This window comes from Brassica napus, chromosome C3, assembly GCF_020379485.1.
Source record: "Brassica napus cultivar Da-Ae chromosome C3, Da-Ae, whole genome shotgun sequence".
NCBI classification, from domain to species: domain Eukaryota; kingdom Viridiplantae; phylum Streptophyta; class Magnoliopsida; order Brassicales; family Brassicaceae; genus Brassica; species Brassica napus.
The window spans coordinates 27,060,321-27,084,113 of record NC_063446.1 but is presented as its reverse complement, the minus strand read 5'-3'; the positions used below and the strand labels follow the sequence as shown (position 1 = coordinate 27,084,113).

At 36.5% G+C, this 23,793-nt stretch overlaps 4 protein-coding genes and 1 long non-coding RNA gene across 12 annotated transcripts; 3 read left to right on the top strand and 2 right to left on the bottom strand.

Annotated features, from left to right (window-relative positions):
- The first annotated feature begins 89 nt into the window (after positions 1-89).
- LOC106391190 (sm-like protein LSM1B) lies at positions 90-1,710 on the top strand. Its single transcript, XM_013831789.3, has 5 exons — positions 90-391; positions 895-963; positions 1,044-1,159; positions 1,250-1,312; positions 1,434-1,710. The coding sequence occupies exons 1-5, from the start codon at positions 331-333 to the stop codon at positions 1,509-1,511; spliced, it is 387 nt and encodes a 128-aa protein (XP_013687243.1). The 5' UTR covers positions 90-330; the 3' UTR covers positions 1,512-1,710.
- Positions 1,711-2,467: 757 nt separating this feature from the next.
- On the bottom strand, positions 2,468-10,719 carry LOC106390447 (polyadenylate-binding protein-interacting protein 4). 8 transcript variants are annotated; one of them, XM_048753035.1, is made up of 25 exons: positions 10,393-10,719; positions 9,871-10,045; positions 9,661-9,767; positions 9,347-9,531; positions 8,897-8,948; positions 8,456-8,713; positions 8,125-8,340; positions 7,321-7,448; positions 7,178-7,238; positions 7,034-7,070; positions 6,483-6,721; positions 5,823-5,997; positions 5,593-5,729; positions 5,274-5,458; positions 4,756-4,936; positions 4,439-4,666; positions 4,273-4,364; positions 4,129-4,189; positions 3,990-4,020; positions 3,488-3,786; positions 3,288-3,413; positions 3,102-3,194; positions 2,856-2,966; positions 2,688-2,741; positions 2,468-2,605 (listed from the first exon to the last, which is right to left on the bottom strand). In XM_048753035.1, exons 2-24 carry the CDS (start codon positions 10,022-10,024, stop codon positions 2,718-2,720), a joined length of 3,180 nt encoding a protein of 1,059 aa, XP_048608992.1. In that variant the 5' UTR covers positions 10,025-10,045; positions 10,393-10,719; the 3' UTR covers positions 2,468-2,605; positions 2,688-2,717. The 8 variants fall into 8 exon arrangements, with proteins under 8 accessions (XP_048608992.1, XP_048608990.1, XP_048608993.1 ...); XM_048753033.1 differs by having other exon boundaries at positions 2,468-2,741; XM_048753036.1 differs by having other exon boundaries at positions 2,468-2,741; positions 5,823-5,988.
- Positions 10,720-11,416: 697 nt separating this feature from the next.
- Positions 11,417-11,980, top strand: LOC106389166 (vegetative cell wall protein gp1). Its single transcript, XM_022699516.2, has one exon. It carries the CDS (start codon positions 11,417-11,419, stop codon positions 11,978-11,980), a length of 564 nt encoding a protein of 187 aa, XP_022555237.1.
- Positions 11,981-13,854: 1,874 nt separating this feature from the next.
- On the bottom strand, positions 13,855-19,212 carry LOC106389165 (growth-regulating factor 5-like). The gene is made up of 7 exons (XM_022699515.2): positions 18,993-19,212; positions 18,139-18,916; positions 17,861-17,987; positions 16,999-17,427; positions 16,402-16,879; positions 15,919-16,313; positions 13,855-14,177 (listed from the first exon to the last, which is right to left on the bottom strand). Exons 4-7 carry the CDS (start codon positions 17,195-17,197, stop codon positions 14,170-14,172), a joined length of 1,080 nt encoding a protein of 359 aa, XP_022555236.1. The 5' UTR covers positions 17,198-17,427; positions 17,861-17,987; positions 18,139-18,916; positions 18,993-19,212; the 3' UTR covers positions 13,855-14,169.
- A 620-nt stretch (positions 19,213-19,832) lies between these two features.
- LOC111206386 lies at positions 19,833-22,294 on the top strand. The gene is made up of 2 exons (XR_002658613.2): positions 19,833-21,404; positions 21,958-22,294. It is a non-coding gene; the product is annotated as an uncharacterized LOC111206386 (long non-coding RNA).
- The last annotated feature ends 1,499 nt before the right edge of the window (positions 22,295-23,793 follow it).

Genomic DNA, 23,793 nt, shown 5'->3' with positions numbered 1-23,793 from the left:
TGGTCTTGACTTATTTTTAGAGTCTAATGACAGTTTTACCCTTAGCTCTGTAAAAGGATAAACGAAGAATATATTTCAAGAGAACCAGTTGGATCGGGATTCGGGTTTTATATATTTTTTTCGAAGAACCCGTGTCCGTGTTTTCGATCCAGAGTAGAAAGTCTCAACCTTTCCTTAGGCTGAATACCTTGATTTTTCGATTCGTCTGAGTGCTATACTCCTCCTCCTCTTTTCTGTTAGCCAATTCTGTTTCATCAACGTTATCGGTTGTGTTTTTACAGAAAGACAAAGAACTTTTCTTCAATTTAGATCGGATTAGAGTCAGTGACGATGTCTTGGGCTGGTCCTGAAGATATTTACCTTTCTACTTCACTCGCCAGTTATCTCGATAGTAATGCTTCTCTCTCTCTCTCTCTTTCTCTCTCATTTACAGTTTCGTTGAAACGTATGTATGTATAATGTATTGGCTAATCGAATATAAGAGCTCAATGTTGCAAACTATTGAGTGTCTGATTTTGAGTTCTTATTTGCTAACTTGTTAGTTAAGTTCTGCGGCCTTTAATCAAAGTTAGTCAATTTCAATGGTATAGTAGCTGCAAAGAGAGTCTATGAAATTGAATTATCAAAGCTTTTAGTTTATTTAATTGGTCGATTCATACTGTTCAATGATTATTGTTAGCATTGCACGATGTCAAATATGATGGCAGGCATTACCGGTTCATTCTTCTTGATTCAACGTTAGAACTTACAAGTATATAATATAACATGTTTCGAATACAACTCACTGTCGACTTAATTCCAGTTTTTTGAGGTTTTGTAGGTTCATAATCTTGCTTTAGGGATATGGGTTTATTTTATGGGTGTTGGCTCTGCTTTTAATGAATAATGATGCAGGAAAAATACTTGTGCTCCTTAGAGATGGTAGAAAGCTTATGGGAACACTTCGTTCTTTTGATCAATTCGGTATTCACTTTTTCTTTTCCTTCTCCCATGTTTATGATAAGTGTTAGATTAAAAGTCATTCGCTGTCTGTCAATACACAGCCAATGCGGTTCTGGAAGGTGCGTGCGAGAGGGTCATTGTAGGTGAGCAATACTGCGACATTCCTTTAGGCCTCTATGTAATCCGTGGCGAGAATGTTGTTCTGATTGGTGACATGGTAAGACTTCTCCTTGTTCTTTTCTTTTGTTGTTGTTATCTCACTTTGTGTTTTCCAATCCGCTGATTTGGGCTTTAAACCATGTGTTAGGACACTGAGAGAGAAGAGCTTCCTCCACACATGATTCGCGTCTCAGAAACCGAGATAAAAAGGGTAAGGCGTCAGACCTCATACTTTAACTACAAATTAATTAGCAAATTTTGAATAACTTGTGATGTGTTTGTTGATCATTTGGTTATGGGGACTGCTTTTGTGTGTTGTTATGGTGGTGTAGGCGCAAAAAGTGGAGAGGGAAGCGGGTGAGCTGAGAGGAACAATGAGGAAGAGAATGGAGTTTCTTGACTTTGATTAAGCACCGGATTTGTGGCCCCATTAATTTCTCTTGGCTCGCAAGTTTTATGAGGAGCCTTTTTTTTTAAGTGTATGGATGGAGAGATATGTTGGTTTAGGGGACTGATGTAGGTCTCATTTTCATTCTGGAAAAATATGACAAACATAATATGTTTTGTCCTTGTTTTTACCCTTACAAATTGCAAATTATTTTACAAGTCTTGGAATAGGGTTGGCGGTTGGCATGACCTAAGACATTTCTTTAATGAAGCTTTGAAGAATCTTTTCTATTACCAAAGCTTTGGTTAATTGACAAGAAATACTATAGATTATAAACCCAAAACATCTTAACTTTTAGTACAGAAGTCAATCCAAAGATCTACCAGAACAGCGCTATAGGCCAACCCGTTATCATCAATCTGTGTTTCATTTTATGCTAAACCGAGACTAAACAAGTTGTTTCCCACCATAATAGTCCATGCATATATATGTATACACAGTAATAATTAATTTGATGTAAATTATTTTACAAGTCTTGGAATAGGGTTGGCAATTGGCATGACCTAAGACTTTTCTTTTATGATTCTTTGAAGAATCTGTTCTATATGCTTGGGTTAATTGACAAAGAAAACTATAGATTATAAACCCAAAACATTTTAACTTCTAGTCCAGCCTAAACTTTTAAAGTCGAACCAAAGATATACCAGAATAGCATTCTAGGCCCGTTATCATCCTTCTGTTTTCAGTTATGCTAAACCGAGACTAAACAAGTTGTTTCCCACCACAATAGTCCATGCATATATGTATATATAGTAATAATTAATTTGAAGTAAATAACAATGGTTCTGTTAGTTCATTCTTAAGCTGGAAAAGAGTTTTAACATTTCTTGTTTACATAATTTGTCTATTAAAGAACCTTAGAAAATTCATCAATTTCTATTCCACATTAAGGGAGTATGCAGTTAAGACACATGAGAATGACCTAAACTCTAAAATATGTACACCTTCAGATTCAAGAGAATACAAGTACATTGTTATGTTCTTTTGTTTTTTTCCTTTAACACTAGATATTAAAATCCAATGGGGAATCTAAAAAGTAGAAAATGGTTCCAGTAATTGACTAAGCAAGAGAGAGAGAAAGGAGCATAAACCAAAACAGAGGGTTGGTTAGTTCGTTTAAGTCCTTCCTTCTCAGAAAAACTACATCATGACCAACTGTTTATTACTCTCATCCTTGATTATGTGGATTTCCCTGTAAAACACAACAGAGAGAGAGAGAGAGAGAGAGAGAGAGAGAGATATCTCAGTATCCAAGAAGCAAAAACCAAAAAAAAAAAAAGGGATGAAGAAGAGGGGAAATAATAACCGGCTGGTAAGGAGCAGGCAGCGGCATGTAAATCATATCCGGCGGCCTAGGCTGCTGACCTTGCATCATCAGCTCCTGACCTTGCATCATCAGCTGTTGCCACTGCTGATACTAAATATCACAACAAGTCCTTCATCATTACACTTCTTTTTCTAATTTCGTTAATATTTATTTACTTATTTTGGTTTTGTAAAGAGTGATGTATAATAGGTAGGAGGGTTCTTCGTGATCTTAGTGTCTTCATACCTGGGGCGGTGCATTTGGAGGATAATAAGTTTGAGGATACTCGTGGCCAGGATAACGAAGAAGCTGCTGCTGTCCAGGATATTGCGGTTGAATCTGCATATATTTTTCACATGGCCAGAGTTTTAGAGACTTTTGCTTCGTTTCTTTTTAGTAAAAGTTAGGCTCTATAAAACAAAGTGAACTTACTCCGTAACCAGCAGGCATTACAGGCATCTGCTGAACCGGTGGAGTTGGAGCAGCGTAGTAGAATGAGCCACCTGCAATTGGAGATTGAGGCCGTACAGGAGCTGGTGATTGCGATGGTTTGAATTCCTGATCAGACCCAATGACTTTTGATTAGTAAACGCAACAAAAAATTTGAAACAAATCAAGTCGAAAAAGTAAACCTTTGCATTCGGGTTAAGAATGGACTTTTCTGATGACGGCAACGAACTAATTGACGAGCTTGGTGATGATAGTCCAGGACGAGTTGACGCCGACGGAGCTGGGCCGCTCTCTGAACCTCTTCTAGAAGCCGACTGACCAAAAGAGATTTCAGATTTTCTTTCACCAGAAACTTGACCGACTTGCCTTTCTTTCTCAGCAACAGTCATCGAAGCCGAGGAGGTTCCACCACCACCAAGATTTGCACCTTCTTCGATATCTATATTCCAAACACAATATTTTCTTAACAGGTCACCACTGCCTGTGTACAAAAGCAACTTTTTCTAGATTCCATTTGGCGACTTTAAAAGAGGTAACGATCAGTGGAACATTACAGAGCGCCAGTAGATAGTCAGTTGAGATCAACGTGAAAATAAATATTAGTTTCAGGCCGAGAGAAAAACTGTGAGCCATGCTTTTAAAATTGAAAAGAAGAATAAAGAGTAAGAAAGAAGTAGCATGTACCTCCATGACCAGAAACTGATGCCTCAGGTGACTGTGTAAATACAAAACAAAGCCAAGGAAACAATGTTAAAAAATAATAGAAGAACGCCAAACGCAATCATTGATTAAACATGCATAATAAACATGGAGTTGAATTTACTCTGTTACTGCGGGCAACCTCTGGATTATTGTTGTTTCTTCGCTCACCCAACTGCCTCTCACTGTTATGTCAAGAGAAACTCTCAATGTAAGAGAAGTCTTTTAGATGATTAAAAAGTCCGTAGCCTAATGGCAAAAAAATGACCTGATACTGCTGCCTTGGGCTGGAAAATCCTTGGACCGCTGTTCAGAGGGAAGGTGACCAGCGTGATCATCAGCTATCGAGCAGCTCTCACCCTGATTGAAAATGAATGGTAAATATCAACAACTGTTCTGCTCGACGCTACTTTCAAAAAAGAAGTCAACCATACCCCATAACCCTTGCCACTAGAAGAAGTTGGCTTCTGGCCACTAGAAGAAGTTGGCTTCTGGACAATAGAAGTAGATGAACCACCGAAAGTCTGATCGTTGCAAGTGTCCAGCAATTTCTCGTCTTCCTCATCAAACCCACTATCATCAAATCCATCAACTCGACGGACAGCTGAGTATTTAGCTTCCTCGTCAGTGTCAAATTTATCATTAACTTGAAGGCCTCTTTCCTGCAGGCATGAAAATTAGAGATCTAGAGTTATATAACAACAACAAAAATGTAGAGATCAAGTTGCGCAAATAAACTCCCCAAAATCACCTCTGCTACATGAAGATCTCCGGTATTTTCACCCTCAATCTCTCTCGCTATCTCTCCGGCTTTCTCTTCCAGCTCTCTAGTCCGAAGACCTCTGTCAAGTGGTGTGGTATACATTTCCTCATTGAAGGTGCTCTTTACTCCAAACCGTTCCTGATTCACCTTAAACTGATCCCATCCCCCACTGCCAGCAAATAGCCATGTTGTGAGAGATATGGAAACCGCAATCTTCCTAATCTTATGGACATTCACCAAGGGCTCTTCCTCTCAATATATTATATGCTTTCAATAAACAAAAATCTTGCTCAACAGAGAGATAGAAAGATAATAGCTTTCCAAAAGGAAGATCTCCAATCAGCCTAATGTGGAAGCACAAAAATAATCCATTCGTTTCATTCCCACATTCTCTCGTCTAAATTGTTCAGATAAGAAACCGTGGTCTTAAGAATCTAGCTAACAAATTTGCATATGAAGCATCCAATAGATAAATTTGCATGAAATCAAAATATGTATGTATATACCGTTTCCAAGGCTTATCAAACACATTATCCAGACCCTCAGGAGCTTCACCATCAGGTACCCAGGGTTTTAGCTCTCTTCCCTGATCAACACGACAGGACTTTGATATAGAAGAATCCGTCAAAAGCTCCACCGACTTCTCACTCTGAACGGCTTTTAACTTGCCGTCACTGAATACGGAGAGATCCTAACACCAACATCAATCATAAAAGGAATGAAAATATCAAATCTCAGCGTAATGTCCCTTCCCTGCCATATAACGCATTAAGATAAACTTAAACAGAAAAAAAGTTCGCATATAATTAATAAAAGGAAGCACACCTTAGCTACAACTTGCAGAAGCTCATCCGCAGGAATAATGAATGTCTTGTAAGGTGGCTTTCTGACAAACTGGGAACGAGATTTATGCCCTGGTAAAGTACCGTCTTTAACCAGGGATGCCATCTTTAGAACAATTCCTGGAAGTTTCAAGAAATTTAGAAAAGAAATAGTAGTGTTTTCCTGTGCTTCACATATCTAAGAAAGTGAACAAATTATGATCAGAGCCTCACCAAAATCCTTCTTCACATCAGCAGCATGAAATATACCACTATAAATCGATCCATTTTTAAGATGCGCTTCCACGAGATGCCCAATCATACATGTCGTGAGGTACACTAAACTATCCCGTGAATGCCTCTTCAAGCTTCCATCTTCCACACTCATTGTAGCCTTAAACTGTTCAAACTAAGAACGATAGGGAGTTGAAAAAATAGCATCTTGGTGAATCCACAGACAAAACTGCTCAGCGAAAGTTATAGTGGTATGAATGAAGAGTAGTGTCGTGTTCAGCATCTTCACCAATATAATCTTGTTACCATTATGCTACTCTTCCATCTATACCATTGAAACCCATGATTAATATCTTACGGGAAAATACAATCAAAAGAATAGCCTCGCCATCACAGAACAAAATAAACATAAACCAGAGCCGGACTGCATCAGAAAACAGTGGAGCCTTTGAGAAAAACAGATGTAGTGTTGATTATTCTGCACGAAAATGTGAACAGCGGTAAAGGAAACAAAAAACCATTGCGTGTCGGCACAAACATGATACCAAATAACTGTCAAGATGCTTAGACTCAAAGAAAGGAAGGCATTGATACAATCATCAGCATCAATTCAACCAACACTTTATCAAAGTTTGAACAAATCAAGTAGAAAAAGTAAACCTTTGCATTCGGGTTAAGAGTGGACTTTTCTGGTGAGGGCAACGAACTAATTGACGAGCTTGGTGATAGTCCAGGACGAGTTGACGTCGGTGGAGCTGGGCCGCTCTCTGAAATTCTTCTAGAATCCGACTGCCCAAAAGCGCTTTCAGATTTTGTTTCACCAGAAACTTGACTGACTTGCCTTTCATTCTCAGCAACAGTCTTCGACGCCGAGGTTCCACCGCCACCTTCTTTGATGTCTATATTCCAAACACACAACATTTTCTTAACAGGTTCGCCACTGCTTGTGTACAAAAGCAACTTTTCTAGATTCCATTTGGCGACTTTAAAAGAGGTTATCATCAGAGTGGAACATTACTGACGGCTAGTAGATAGTCAGTTGAGATCAACGTGAAAATAAATATTAGTGTCAGGCAGAGTGAAAAAATGTGAGCAGCCTTCTACGTGTAGCACAGGAAAACAAGTTCAGACTTCTGTGGGCATTCAAATCGGATAAACAAATATAGTGGCGTGCAGATATAGAAAAAGAGTAAGAAAGAAGTGGAATATACCTCCATGACCAGAACCAGAAACTGATTTCTCAGGTGTCTGTGTAAATACAAAAGGAAGCCAAAGAAACAATGTTAAAAATAATAGAACAACGCCAAACGCAATCACTGAATAAACATGCATAATCAACATGGAGTTGAATTTACTCTGTTACTGTGGGCACCCTCTGGATTATTGTTGTTTCTTCGCTCACCCAACTGGCTCTCACTGTTTTGTGAAAAGAAAATCCAACTGTGAAAGAAGTTTTTTTGATGATTAAAAGCCCATAGCCTTGTGGCAAAAGAATGACCTGGTACTGCTGTCTTGGGGAGGAAAATCTTTGGACCGCTGTTCAGAGGGAAGGTGACCAGCGTGATCACCATGTATAGAGCAGCTCTGATCTGCATTTGTTTCATTCTGAAAGGGCTGACTCTCACCCTGATTGAAAATGAATGGTAAATATCAACAACTGTTCTGCTAGAAAATACTTTCAAAAAAGAAGTCAACCATATCATATACAAGAAGCAGTAGTGTGGTGTTCAGCATCTTCCCCAATATAATCTTGTTACCGTTATGCTACTCTTCCATCTATACCATTGAAACCCATGATTACTATCTTACGGGAAAATACAATCAAAAGAAGTGCCGGATTCATGCATTAGAAAACAGTGGAATCTTTGAGAAAACCAGATGTGAACAGCAGTAAAGGGAACAAAAAACCATAGCGTTTCGGCCCAAACATGATACCAAATAACTATCAAGATGCTTAGACGCAAAGAAAGGATGGCATCGATACAATCATCAGCATCAATTCAGCCAACACTATCAAAGCTACCCTTCAACATAAATACTCAGAATGTAAAATGGAGAAGTGCAAGCAAGCAAGCAGTGTACCAACAACATTGTGATCCGTTCTTCTAAAAACTATCGTATGAAAACAGAGAAGACCAGTCAATCCAAAGAAAGGTCATCAAAACAATAATATATTTTTAACTTCTCGTCTTATGTATCTATGATTTTGGTTCTGGTTTGAAGCCAAAGCTTTTAGCATACACAACTCGATAAAACAAGCAGGACCATAGTAAAAAGTGCAAAGGAACAGAAGGTTACATACTGCCTGAGACCACGCAATTTCAGGATTAGCTTCTGTGTATTCTCCAAAGAAATAACTGATGGCGTCTTCTTGATTCCACTTGCAGTGACTGAGGCAAGCTTCTGCGTCTTTTCGAGACGCTACAATAACCACATCGCAGAATGATTTGACAATTGAACTCATACTTGACGACAGCGCCTCAGCAGATTCCTTAACGGGACTTGTACTATCTTGAATCTGAATGGACAGATGGAAGCAGTATATACATCAACACTGAGAATGGCAACTCAAAGAGAGAGAGAGACCATCAAGAAAACACATCGAGAAAAGAGCAAGTCAGAAGGTTACATACAGCTTCTGTGTAATCTCCAAAGAAATAACTGATGGCGTCGTCTTGATTCCACTTGCAATTACTGAGGCAAGCAATAGCGGCTTCTCGAGACGCTCCAGTCGCCACTTTGAAGAATGATTTGATACCTTCCTCTTTCCACTCTTCAGGCCTATACGTCAGCTGACTTGAACTCATACTTGACGGTGGCGCCTCAGCAGATTCCTTGCCGGGCGAATTTTTTTCTTCCACAGTTTGAACAAGACTTGTACTTTCTTGAACCTGAATGGACAAAGTACATGCATCAACACTGAGAATGGCAACTCAAAGAGAGACCATCAAAGTAAAAACTAAAAGAGTAACTTTCTTCATTGCAAGGTTATGTTTTAAGCGAACACAAATATCGAGAAAACACTAAACCCTACAGCAAGCCAGAATCATACAGAGCAGAGAAAGAGAAGATACCTTTAGTTGAGATGACACCATTAGAGGTGTAGCTTTGAGCACTTGTTCTTCACTGTACAGACATACAAGACACGTATACTCAGCTACCAATAATCTATGCTCAAGATTATGAGGGTAGAGGGATAAAGAAAATGACTTTATCATTCTCCAGCGATCATATATACCTTAAAGGCTTAAACTGCAGTCTTCCTACTCTTATGGACATTCACCAAGGGATCTTTCTCACAATATACTATATGCTTTCACTAAAAAAAAATCTAGCTCAACGGAGAGATAGAAAGATAAAAGCTTTCCAAAAGGAAGATCACAATCAGCATAAAGATAGAAAAATAATCCATTCATTTCATTCCCACCATTCTCTCGTCTAAACTGTTCAGATAAGAAATAAATTTGCATAGAAGCATCCAATAAATAAATTTTCATGAAATTCAAATATGTATACATACATACCTTTTGCAAGACTCATCAAACACATTATCCAGACCCTCAGGAGCTTCACCGTCAAGTACCCTGGGTTTTCGCTCGCTTCTCTGAACAACACGACAAGACTTCGATATAGAAGAATCCGTCAAAAGCTCCACCGACTTCTCACTCTGAACGGCATTTAACTTGCCGTCACTCACTACGGAGAGATCCTAACACCAACATCAATCATAAAAGGAATGAAGATATCAAATCTCAACGTAATGTCCCTGCAATGTAACGCACTGACATAAACTTAAACAGAAAAAAAGTTCGCATATAATTAATAAAAGGAAGCACACCTTAGCAACAACTTGCACAAGCTCATCCGCAGGAATAATGAATGTCTTGTACGGTGGCTTTCTGAAAGTACCGTCTTTAACCAAGGATGCCATCTTTAGAACAATTCCTGGAAGTTTCAAGAAATTTAGAAAAGGCAAGACATAGTAGTGTTTTCCTATGCTTCACATATCTAAGAAAAAAAGCAAAAAAATTCTGATTCAGAGCCTCACCAAAATCCTTGTCCACATCAGCAGCATGAAATATACCACTATAAACCGATCCATTTTTTAGATGCGCTTGCACGAGATGCCCAATCATACATGTTGTGAGGTACACTAAACTATCACGCGAATGCCTCTTCAAGCTTCCGTCTTCCCCACTCATTCTAGCCTTAAACTGTTCAAACTAAGAACGATAGGGAGTTGGAAAATGGTAAAACAGATAGCTTGATAAAAGTAATTTTTACGGAAACAATATTTTCTCAAATTTTGATAGTTAGATCTTGGTGCATCTAACCGCTATGCGAAAGTTACATCTAAATCCATGAATCGATCTAGTAAGACAAAAGCGCATATCATATAAATGAAGCAGTGGTATCGTGTTCAGTATCTTCCCCCAATATAATCTTGTTACCATTATGCTACTCTTCCACCTGAATCAACCAAATTCTCAAAATCCTCCCCGATAACGCGAAAGAATAACGGAGCAACGTACAAATCCAGAGATAAGCGCATAATAAGACTATTCAATACCTCAAAAACTCTATCCCGATCAGAAACCAAATCGCCGGCGCAAGTGTAGGCGAATGCTCCGAAGAGGGACGAGCTCGATTGCTTCCGACGCGGCGAGTTAGGGTTTAATACAGAGCTAAGCTTCGCGCGGAGAGGAGTGACGGTAAACGATTCACCACCATGAATCTTGGAGAAAACGATAGTCGGAGCTGAGTGAGAGTAACTGCTTTGCAGAGTGATGAAAAGAAAGAAGAGCGCTAGCTACAAGAAACCGATCGTTAATCACCTACGGAGAAGTGCAGCGTAAACCAATATGGTGGTGTCTGCTTCCTTTGTGACCGTGTAGATTTGAGCAGTTAATTGCCCAATTAACGTTGGGCTCACTCTTGAATTTTTCTCAATTAATTATCTATAAGGGTAAAATAGTCATTTAGAGCCAATCCAATTACTGATTTTTCGCGGGCCGTGACACTAGGCCCATTAACAATGTATGAGCGGCTACGAGGTCAAAGGATTGACAATTGGATCCCGCAGTTTTACAGCAAAGAGAGCTTGTTAAAATCAAAAATCTACATTGTCTCCCCAATCTCTCTCTTCCAGTTCCTTCCTCCTCCAGATTTAGCCCTAAACCGTTACTTGCCCCCCTCTCCCCTCTCTGGATTTTCCCGGAAAATTAAACCAGAAAGTTTTCCTCGTATTCGGTCTCTGATAATTCGCTGACCCCTCTCCATCGAATCCGATTCGTCGATGTAGGGGAGATACAGAAACCTAACCTAGGTCCTTGCTTTCCCTTAGATCAGATTCGAGATTCCTTGATTCTTGCTTGCTTCTCGACTTAATCAGGAAACAGGGAGAGGGAGAGGAAGGAACGGAGGAGAAACTCTTTCCCTCGATTTCTCTCCTGAATCAACAAACACCAATCGTCTTCTTCTTCCGTTGACCAGATCTTCCATGTTACAATCCGATTCAACTATGCGCTGAACGGCAAAAGGAAGAAGAAGAAGAAGAAGAGCCCCGCTTTGTTTTCTATCTGGATCGGTGATTAATGGAGTTTTTGAATGTTTTACTTCTAGGTATGATTTTGAGCTTCCTCTTTGTCCAAGGTCAAGCCCAAACTGTATCACCACCTCCTCCTCCGCTCCAGAATCTCTCGCCTCCTCCTCCTCCGCCATTGAAACAATCAGGAGACAATACGCCGCCACGTCCTCCTCCACCGAGTCCTCAAGCTAACACGCCTCCTCCACCTCAAAACAGCATTGGCATTCTCATTGCTCCTCCGCCACCTCCTTCACCGTCACCACCGCCTCATTCTCCACCTTCACCGCCGCCGCCGATTCCAAAACCTCCTCCTCCTCCGCCGCGTGCGCTAGCTCCTCCTCCACAACCTAACAGAAACAAATCACGGAGGCTACGACCACCATCTCCACCTCCTCCTCCTCCTCCTCCACCGCCACCACGGATCTTCAAGCAGCCGGAGAAGAGTGGATTAAACACAGGGAAGACGGTGGGTCTTGTATTTGCTGGGTTCGCAGCGATGCTGCAGATATGCGTTGTTACCTTCTTGGTTTTCAAAAGAAAGCAGCTTTTAAGGATGACACATGCTTGCTGATTCCAAAGGGAGAAACTTTATTGAATTTTCATCATTGCCTTTCTCCCTCCTTATCGGATCATCAAGACTTCCTCTGTAAATGGGTACATTCTGGGTTTGACAAAGTTCATTTTTTTCTTTCTTTATAATATTTTTTTGTTCTTTTTTTAAGGTCGTGTAGGTTTTTTTTTTTCATTTTTACGTGCCTAATGATGCTAACTAGAGTGAAAAAACAGAGAGGTGTCGAGCGAGTGAGAAAGAACGAGTGGCTCTCAAGTCATGTAATATTGTTCTTTTAAGCCATTCTGTGAGAATGTTCAACACCAGAAAAAAACGGATATATAATATCATTTTGTGAGTTCGTTCCTTTGAATATTCTTGTTTTACATTCTCTAAATGATTCAGGGTTGTACACAAATCCTCTGTTTATGCATATTGTGCGATATATCTCGGTTTGTCTGTGTGATGTTGTAGTGAGAATCGTGGCAGAGTATGGTAGGAAGATTCAAGTTTCTTTCTCTATGTTTTGCTTTTCTTAGACACAACAGGTTATTTGTCAATTTCTCTCAGGTATGAGTTTGACGTTTTAGACATTTTTTTTTTTAGGTAGGAGGAACCGATTAGGCTGTAACTGTAAGTGATAGCTCTTGAAAACAGAAAAAATGTCTTTGATAGCTCTTTGAAATTAGAATCAGAGAATGCTGAATCTTTGGTGTCGAAATCTTGGTTATGTACATTCTGATTCTAGTTCTTCATCTTAATGTTGCAAAGTTCAAACTATAGAAAAGTCGTATGGAAAATGGGAATTGATAACCCATCTGGTTTTGCGGTCTGGTTTGTTTTGGTTAGAGAGCTAGTGGTATTTGAAGAGCTGTTGGCTAACACCGATCATGAGTAGTTTATATACTTTTTAGTTTTTAGGGAATTCCTGCTGTTCTGAAAGTTTCATGACCAGATTCGGGTAACAGCATACTGGTACGGTCAGGACACATGGTTGAAGAAGATGATGATGTTGTTCCCTTCTTTGAAAGTGTTATAAGACGCGTTTTTTGCTTGGTATGACTGAGCAAAGATGTGCTGGTTTTGATCTGGACCTGTTTCCGTTCACGGAATCTTCGTTGGCAACAAGCCTTTTTAGATGCTCACCATTTAGATAAATATATTATAATAGTATGAAAATTGGAATAGAATAATAATTATTGTGATAATGATTCCAAGTAATCATACGCACGTAAAACTTATTATACTTAAGAGTCAATGATGTTGATCTTTTTAACTCGTTTTCGTTCCTTATGCTTAAGAAGCACATGCATGGAAAGGAAGCAACCATAAGTTGTTTATGATTGCTTGTTCTTCCCTGAACGACAAAATCTATAATGCTTTCACGTTAAATATTTTAATAACTTACTTTGTAAACGTCATTTGACCTGTGTTTAATCTCAATATACATTTATTTGCTTTATCCAGAATCTTCGTAATTTCAGATTAAGCCATGATTATTACCCCTTTTCAAATGTTCTTTTTTTTTTGAAAAAAGGCTTCCCCTTTTCAAATGTTTAGCCTACATCTTTTTTATACAGTATTATTTAACATGTAATCGCAAATAAAATAATTTCATAGACGGGATGTGGTAGCTCGTTTGGTAAAGACTTTGGGGGCCAACTGTCATGCTCCCGGGTTCAATGCCAGGCGGAGGGGAACTGCCCATCCTGTCATCAAATGCGGTACTGGGTGTTGGGCCTTGTCCCCAGCCCAGGTTTAAGCCCTCCCGGGTGAAGTGGACCGCTGCCTAACCGGGCCCAGGGAATGATCCACGTAAGTGGAGAACCCTGGATTATCAAAAAAAAAAAATAATAATAATAATAATAATAATTTCATAAGTAAGCAATTAAAGATGCTTGCCGTCCTAAGAAACAAATCGATATATATAGTGTTTCTTTCAGCTACAACCAAATAAAATAAAACGATAAGAAAACAGTAGCTGGAGAAAAGCCAGAGAAACACAGATATAGATGTCGGATCACTTTTCTTGTTGGACCTCTAAACACAAAACATAGATACAATTGAGAGTTCAGACATAAATGTACACATACAGGGTCTCTGTAAACAGTGTGTTGTTCCAATGTCCCACGGAAATAGATGAAATGTGACCCTTCAACGTTTCAAACTTGTGTGTGTTGGCGCAGACCCGTCATTGATCCTATCTGACCTTATTCAGCTACGTGAGAAATCAAAGCTAAATTATTAAAAACAATCAGTAAATTAAAATTGCTATCCCCTATCTATTGATAAAGAAACATTTAAAAAGTTATACGTAGTTTGTATTAATTAAAAAAATATCATTCTGGCTTGTCGCGTAATTGGAATGCTAATTTTGCTTACTCGACAGTTTGAGAATCAATTGAGAATTTTGTTAGTCCAAAATTAAATTGCTAGGAAATGTTATACTATATAGTATGTCCATTATGGACAATTCATTTATCACATTAAAATTATTATATATTATTTACTTAAATAAAACATACGGAATTACCTAATGTAATTAAGATATATATATGGCAATTAATGATTTTAAATTATAAAGATTTGCTAACAAACGGAATACTTTCTATCATTTTTGTTTAATTATTTATTATTAAAATAAATTGCACAATTACATTAATCATATAATAAAATTTTAATTTTTTTTTGTATATGTTGTATTTTGAATTTTTTAAAACAATTATAAATTACTAAAATTGTTAAAAATTTCACATAAACTTTTGTGATCAAGGTTTAATTTTTTTTCTATAATAAAATACAATGATTATAAAATCATATGAATAAATAATTTTATTTTAATAGGTGTTTATGTTATATATATATATATATTTCATATCATTTAAATTAGACTATTCATCGTATGAAAATGCATACTTATATTTTAATATCTGCGTTGAACATATATTGAAAAGTTAATATTTTAATTTTGAAATCTTCATTGTTTTTTTTTAAATGATTATAAATTATTGAAACCACTAAACACTTCACATTAAAAAAAATCGTTGGTGTAAAGTTTTGTTATACAAATATGCAAATAATCATAAAATCATATGAGTAGAAATCTCATTTAATAAATATCCATATTAAAAATATACTATATATATATGTTAATATCATTTAAATTTAATTATATATCATATACGATAGATAAATTGATTGTTTTAATTTATTTATCCTAAAATGATTGTGAATAAACAAGAGCGGTCGTTTGATTTATATGCGCACATCAATTTATTACATAATAGTAATTGATTTCTTAGTTATTTAATATATAATTATTATTTTATTATTTCATAATAGGCAGAAAAACATAAAATAAGTAATAAATATAAAATATTTATTCTGCACAAGACGCAGATCTTAACATAAGTATGTATCTCTTTAATAATTTTAGATCTTAAACATTTTATAAATCTCAGGTCAAAACAAAATAATGAAATGGAAATAAACTAAAAAATCAATATTTATATCGAGCAATAACCAAAATAAAAAAAGTGACACAAAAATAAGAAAAATATCGAAGATAAATAGGATTGACAACGTAGCTTCTGTTGACCATAATTAATTTTTAAATTTCTCAATCATGATATAAAACTTAGCTGACATAGTTTCATTGTAACCAAATAGTAGACCTGAGATTTTTGGGTCTAAACGTTAGGTTCTTATGCGATAAGTGATTTTTTGACCTAAAATATTTTTAAAAATGAGATCATCTCATAAGTAAACAAATTATATAATTAACAAAAAAAAAATTAAAAAAAATTGTTTAAGGGCCAAAAATATTAATTCTATTAAGAATATAAATTTTATATTTTCATACGATATTTCTTTAATAATTTTCATATAAATTCACCATGGTTAAGGCTTAGTCTTATCCTAGTTATCTAGCTATTAGCACATATAAGATAGAAGATTACCAGTGTCGAGTCTTGACTGGGAAGAAAGGTCAAGCCAAGAATCTGAAGCGTTCTTGATCTGTGCCCAGTCCTCACCAAAGAAATGATGAAGAGACTTCTTTATTTTCGGTGAATCTTTCTCCTCTTCCTGATGACCTTGTCTAGATGTGTTTGAGAAGACGGTTCTTGTGGACTTGTTGAACTCGTCGGCCCCCAAAACGAAATGTTGTTGTTGTTGGTGATAATCTCGATGTCGAGATGATGAGGATGAGTATGTGTGATGATGATCAGAACTACTACCGTGGTAGGGATCATTCAATGCTGTTGCTAGCGCTTCTTGGTGATGGTATGGAGACTCTTGAAAGCTTTTAGAAGCTTCTGGAAAGAAAGTTCTCTCCCCAATCCCTTGAAAATGTCTGAAATCATAATTAAAACAAAGATTTTGTTATAATTAAAGATCATGGCTTCCCAAAATTTTCAAGAATAAAAGACAAAGCACAGAACCTGAAGTCTTTGTGGTCAGTTTCAGAAGCTAAGACATTGAACTGAGAAGTAGATGTGTTTTGATGAAGTGACAAAGCAGAAGCATGCTCAAGAGTTTGTTGTTGTTTAGGTGAACAAGAAGAAGGATAAGGATAATCAAGAGAATGGTTGTTGAAGTAGCCTCTACTATTCCTACTACCAACACCAAACCTACTGTAAGTGTCAATGAAACTAGAGGAAGAAGAAGACAAGGTGGGGCTTATTGGGTTGTCTTTGTTGGGGAAAGAAAGAGATGGTGATGTTGAAGGAGCAGTTGTCTGATTCTGATCAAGAGCTTTCTTGGCACGGTTTCTTCCTCTGTGCATGTGTTTTTCACAATACTTTGAATCTGGGTGTGCTTCTCTTGAGCATCTCCACTTCTTACCATCTGTTCTTCTGCATCTTCCTGGTTCTGGATCTGGTTTTCTCCCTAATCCCATCTGGTAGCATCCCCACCCAACTGCATCATTCAATTAACCAAGAACCTAAAGTTATCATGATGTTTGATATAAAACCCTAGTTAAAACCTTAATTTAAATGAACAAAAATATAAAAATAATAATTAAGTTTAGGGCTTACTGGATTGGTGAGGGAGGAGTCTAGAGACCAAGGAAGAGTCCAAGCTTCTTCTAATCGAAAAGATGAGCTCAGGAGCGACAGGAACACCTGAGACCATGTACTTGTAAATTAGGGCTTGATGCTCCATTTCTTGCCATTGTGTTGGTGTAAATGGAGGCCTGTCTATTGTTCTCCCACTAGTTCCGCTAAGGTTCATCATCTTTCTTCTTCTCTAGCTTTCCTCGAAGGGTTATGTAGCTTTCTTGATGGATTCAGAGATTAGCTAGGGCTCCTGAGTTTAGGACAGAGACAGACAAAGAAGACCACTTTCTGTCACTTTTTCCTCTGAATTGATCTCTCTCTCTCTAAACATATACTCCTCAGATGCAACTTGCATGCACACTAGCAGGGGCGGACCCAGTAAGACCCAAGTGGGATCAGATGACACCCCTAAAACAGTAAAATAAATAAAATTGTAGAGGTTTTCTTAAAGGATTTGTAGCAAAATTGGTTCTTTGGTACCCTTTGACACCACAAATAACCTAGGTTCAAACCTCAGCAACACTATATTTTGTTAAATTTTTGAAATTCAGATATATCTGACCCCAGTAAAGTCAAGTTCTGGGACCGCTACTGCACACTAGCTAGCTTCTCCCTCTGTAGGAGGTCTGTCCCTTTTTTATATATATCTACTTTTATAGTTAGAGAGAAGATAAAAGTTATTACATAATGGAATTTTTTTATGAATTTTTTAGAGAGAAGATAAAAGTTATTACATAATGGAATTTTTTAGGAGTTTTTTAGGAATTTTTTAGGAATTTCCTTCAACAAAAACCTTTGGATTATGAGGGTATGTCAGTTGAGGATCTTCGAGATTTATTACCATTCCGGTGTTCAGAGGAGGAGGCCGCAAGGTTGACGCAAGAAGTAAAAGAAGATGAAATCAAGTCGGTTTTGTTTGGCATGTCAAATGATAAATCACCGGGACCAGACGGCTACACTGCTGAGTTCTACAAAACAGCATGACCTATCATTAGCAGTTTGAAAGAATATCAGGATTAAAAATCAGTATGGGGAAGACGACGATGTATTTAGCGGGAATCTCAGCACAAGTTAGAGAAGAGATTGAGACAAAATTTACATTAACATCTGGGAGTTTACCTATTAGATACTTGGGACTGCCTCTGGTCACTAGGCGTTTGACAGCAACAGACTATCAGCCTTTGCTGGAACAAATTCGCAACCGAATCAACTCTTGGACTGCTCGTTATCTTACATTTGCAGGCCGGTTAAATCTGATCAGTTCAATCCTATGGAGTATTGCGAGCTTTTGGCTTGCTGCATACCGTCTACCAAGACAATGTCTCTGTGAGATAGATAGCATCTGCTCTTCCTTTCTCTGGTCAGGAGTAGATATGAACACGCACAAAGCCAAACTGTCATGGAAAATGGTCTGCAAACCAAAGAGAGAGGGAGGACTTGGTTTAAGACCTTTGAATGAAATAAATGATGTCTGCAGTCTGAAGTTGATATGGTGGCTTGTATCAAATCAATTTTCCTTGTGGGTTAACTGGATTCAAACGTATTTGATAAGGCAGAGCTCTTTCTGGGCAGCAAAGAAAGACACTCAAGCAGGATCATGGATGTGGAAAAAGCTACTGAAATGTAGAGACATAGTTAGGGTATGCTGTAGGATGGAAGTCAACAACGGGTAGAAAACATCTTTCTGGTACGATAACTGGACTGAACAAGGGTGTCTACTGGATGCCATTGGCCGTAGAGGAGTGATTGATATGGGTATCCCACTCCACGCAACTGTCGCTGAGGCATGGTCTATCAGAAGGAGGCGTCGACATAGAGATGAGCAGTTGCAAGCAATTGAGCTCATCCTTCAGACTAAGCAACAAGGGCATGACGCACAGGTCGAGTACAAAGTCCTCTGGAAATCAAAAGGAGACACATATAAGCCAAGATTTGGGACAAAAGAAACCTGGAACTATCTACGGTCTCCTCACCTTGAGGTAACTTGGCATAGAAGTATCTGGTTTGCCTACGCAACTCCTCGCTATGCTTTCTGTGCATGGCTCGCAGTTCATAACTGGCTCTCAACAGGAGAAAGAATGGCCAAGTGGAGTTCTGGTATCAACACGGGTTGCAGCTTCTGCCAAGATCCAGTTGAGACACGAGAACATTTGTTATATTTCTGCCTTTACTATATGCAAATTTGGACCTCACTTATTCGAGGACTACTAGGCACAGATTTCACAGCTGAGTGGAATGGGATCATGGAGTTAATCTCAGACTCTACTCGTGATCATCTCACGAACTTCATCACTAAGTACGTTTTCCAATTGTCGATCCACACGATCTGGTGAGAAAGAAACGCAAGAAGACATGATACCAAACCAACATCAGCAGAACACCTAACTCGACAGCTGGACAAACAGGTCCGCAACCGTCTCCTATCTCTGCAGACGCTGCAGAATGGAAGATATGACAAAGGGCTACAAACTTGGTTTGCTGCAACAGCTTAATCTACTGGATTCTCTGCTTTTCAACACAACAGATCTCTTATTTTAGTTCCCAACTAGAAAGTAGAGATTAATTAAAAGTTGTAAACACAAACGAAGTTTTTTTGTTTCTGAATAAATTTTACATTCAATTCAAAAAAAAAAAATACATAATGGAGATTACTATCAATTAGTCACACTCTATTACCATAAAACTAAATTTAAAATTAGGGTTTTGCATGGGGAATTTTTTAAAATAAAAGTCAAAGCATGATTTTATATTACTTAATATTTAACTGAAATATTTGTATCACACAACATTCATAAAGTAAAATCTAAGAAATAAATAAATATATATATATATATATATATATATATATATAACTTTGTAAGAAATAAAAAAATTGTCAGATGACGAGGACCAGAGCTTTTAAGGAGTTTTGCCATGTTGTGTAAAATCAAAACAACATTAAAATATCCAATATTGTAAGTGTTATAATAGATAGATAAAATGCAAGGAAGGGAAGAAGAGTGTGGTCATACAAAGACTGGCAAATCTGAAGAGACTCTCAGGCCCAGTGTTCTGTTGCTTCTTCTACAGCACTTGATGCTCATGTCTCTCTGACTACTCTTTCCTCACTTCCCAATTTTTTCTCTCTTCACATCTTTCTATATTTAAGCTTTAAGCTTTGCTTACTACAAAAACAAAACTAAAATCATAAGAGCACCCACAATAGTAGAATATGTCAAGTGGGGTTTTTAGCCAAATAATATTAATATCTTCATATAATATAATTATATAATTAATTTTATATTCTGATGAGCTATGTAGAAAAATGTGGTATCTGTCGTTCTTTAGGTGTCACAAAATGGTAAATAAGGAAAAAAGAAAAATGTTTTATTTGTGAAGTAGAGAGCACGGAAGAGACCATTGGATAAAGTGGGGGACTAGGTTTGTTTGGTTGCAACTTGCAAGTGAAGTGAATACCTTTGTTTTTAAAAATAAATTGTGAAATATTTTGTCGTTTTTATTAAATATTTTTGCAGGCATTAGTTTTATAGAATCTATCTATCTATAATAATAAAACAGGTTTTTCTCTCACCTCAGCCCTCCATGTCATCATTCAGCATGGGGCATTCTTCGACACGTGGCGATTCTTAATTCTTGGACTCACGTTTTTTTTCGTTCACTAAAGCTTCTATTATTTGGGCTTCCAACGAAATTTATATTGATATCTGTGGGTTGGCTAATTTATTGGACTAGCTTAGTGAAAACATGCACAAACCCGTGATGTTTTAATGTATAAACCCAATAACTTCATCTCTCCCTTGACAAAGTCTGCTGCATTGTCGATCGAAGTTCCATCACTTTGCTAAGACGACGGGATGTCGTAACTGTTTGTAGTTTACATTCAATAGTCGTCATTTATGATGGCTTTAACATCACCGACCCACGTCTCCCACTATCCATCATTCAATGGACTCTCCTTGCTCAAAGGCTCCCAATCTACACTTATAAATAAGGGTTTTCTATTCTGTCAGATTCATCAGTTTCTCCTTCACAGGCATTAGAATCCTTAGAAAACTGCACACCAGTCATGGCTGCCTCATCGATTCTGACAAATCTCTGAAGAGATGACGAAGCCACCATGGATACGTTCGATGATCATTCAACAATCTTCTTTTAGAAATTAATTTCAGTGTTGAAACTGGTGAGTACCTTAGGGATCGTATTCGAATATGTGATTACTCAATAATGATCGTATCTTGCAGATTTGTTTTCTTCGTTCTTCTTCTTTGGTGGGTGCAGATTTATTTGTGCCGAGTACTGGAGATGATTAGAAGATATCTCTGTGTCTGAAAGATGGGAATAGTTTAGCAGTTCCGGTTGCTGTGAAGAACGATGGTGGTAGTGAGGTTAATTCCTTTCTAGATTGCTTTCTTCATGTTAGTATTTCTGATTAAAGTGCACATAAAGAGATAGATAAAATTTTTCTGAGATACCTCATCATAACTAACAGATTTACATGCTTGTGGGTCTGACTAAATGCAACATTTTATAGCTTCTCTTTATCAAGACACAATTATAGAGAACCAGACAAACAATAAAGATTTTATATCGTTAGAAGTCTACATATCTTATTCATTAACAGTCGCATTCTTTTCCCCCTTCGCAGTGAAATATAGATCTTTGTTTATTCTTTTCGAAAATGTGAACTATTGCATCCTTCCTATATGCAACGATTGTGGAGCCTAAGAACCAATGAGAGTGAAACAGTAGAGGGCAGTAGTGTGCTTATTGTAACTAACATCTGAGTTCATTGTCACCATTTGGAAGGAAACTAAACTGATATTAAGAATAACTCTACGTCAATATAATAAAAAGAAACTATATTTGATGTTTGCTTATATCTAATGTATATATGTGGATATGTTTCCTTTTGTAAGTTTATACACATGTCTTCGACAGGTATAACTTACGCGACACCCAGACATTAAACGCGTCTTCTTCGTTTATGAGAGAATCCACTTTCAAAGCACATATCCAGAGATAACACCATGACCATAAACGAAACAATGAGTAGAGACTAAGAAGAGCGTCGGTTGTTGCAGCAGGTGCCTTGAATGGTGATTAAATAGACGATTCAGGAGAAGATAATGATGACTTCTACTCTGATTCTGAAAGTGACCACATCCATTTTCTAATAATGAAAGTATTCTTTTTCTTATTTTGTAATTTCGACCCTCTGTTCTATATCAAATATGAACCACCTTTATGAGTTTCAGTTATTTTGGAGACTCATCTATTTGGAAGGTCTCAACTTCTGGAGAATCATTTTATCTCTCAAAATCATTAACTACGGTTAAGGCTAACGTCTAAATATTGATCTTGAAATATATACCCATTAAAACATAAAACAGAATTCCAGAACATGTGAAAAACATATGAAATTAAAAGGCACATATAGGAGTCGATCAACAAATTAAAATTCAAAGCATTCTACACCAGCAAAGTCCACAATACAAGAATACCGAACATTAATATCAACAGAAAACATGCTTCAGGAAAATAGAAAGTAATGAGAAGAGTATAACTAAATTAAATGAAACAAACATAAAAAACCTTTGTATGCTTATATTATAGAAATACAAAAAAAACTAGAAAGTCATGGAAATTAACAAGCCTTTTTGTATATTTTTCATCAAGAAGAACAGAATGAAGAACACACCATATGAAATTTTATGCATATGTATTTTTATTAAACATCTGTTTTTAAAGTATAGATAATTTAAAATTTACATGCATAAAATTTTATAAAAATAAGATAATTCATTTACATACCCCACCCAAAATTAATTTTACTTATATTTTAAAGCTTTAAATTATAGTACAAATTTATTTTTTATTTGTTATATTGAGTAAAATTTATTTTATTATTATAAAAGTTAACTATATGTCAATGTATTAAATTATTTTAAATGATTTAATATTCTAATTTAATTATGTATATTAAATTATTTTTAATATTCTCATTTAATTATGTATATTAAAATGTGAAATGATTTCTTAGTTTATATATCTTACTTTAATATTCTGTTTTAATAAATTGATTTATGTTGTAAGATTCATGAAAATATGTTATTCTTTAATTTTATAATTTATAAAATATTTAATAAATTAATTAAGTTACTTTCTATTTATTAATTGGTGTATCAATTTAATTATGAATATCGAATATGTATATATAAGTATTATAGAAATTTTATTTCTTATTCTATAAATCAAAAATTAATTAATATTTGTTTATAATTATAGTTGATATAAATTATGAAATTTATTATTTAAATTTAAATATTAAAAATAAATGTATGTTTACATTTTAAATAAAAAGATATTAAAATATATACTATTAAAATGCAGTCTTAAAAAGATACTTAAGAATATTTTTTTAGATATCATATTTTGAAAATATTAAAATAATAGGTTGGATATGATAAATATTTAATAATAAATAAATTAGTTGTAGGATAAAAAATAGAAAGTTAAATAAATGTCATAGTCCAACCTAAACTATTTGTATAGATAAAAAGTGCTTATGTGCCATAGTGTTTTACGGATGGATCATGAAAAAATTAGAATGCATTTTTGGGACAAGGGTGGTATAGCACACTAGAAGGTTTTGATAGCTTAGTGGGAGCGAGTAATACAAGAGCAAATCAGTCGCCACTCCATTCGGAGATAGAGGCTCTTATATGGGCCATTGGTATATGAGGAATCTACAACAATTTAATGTTACTTTTGCAA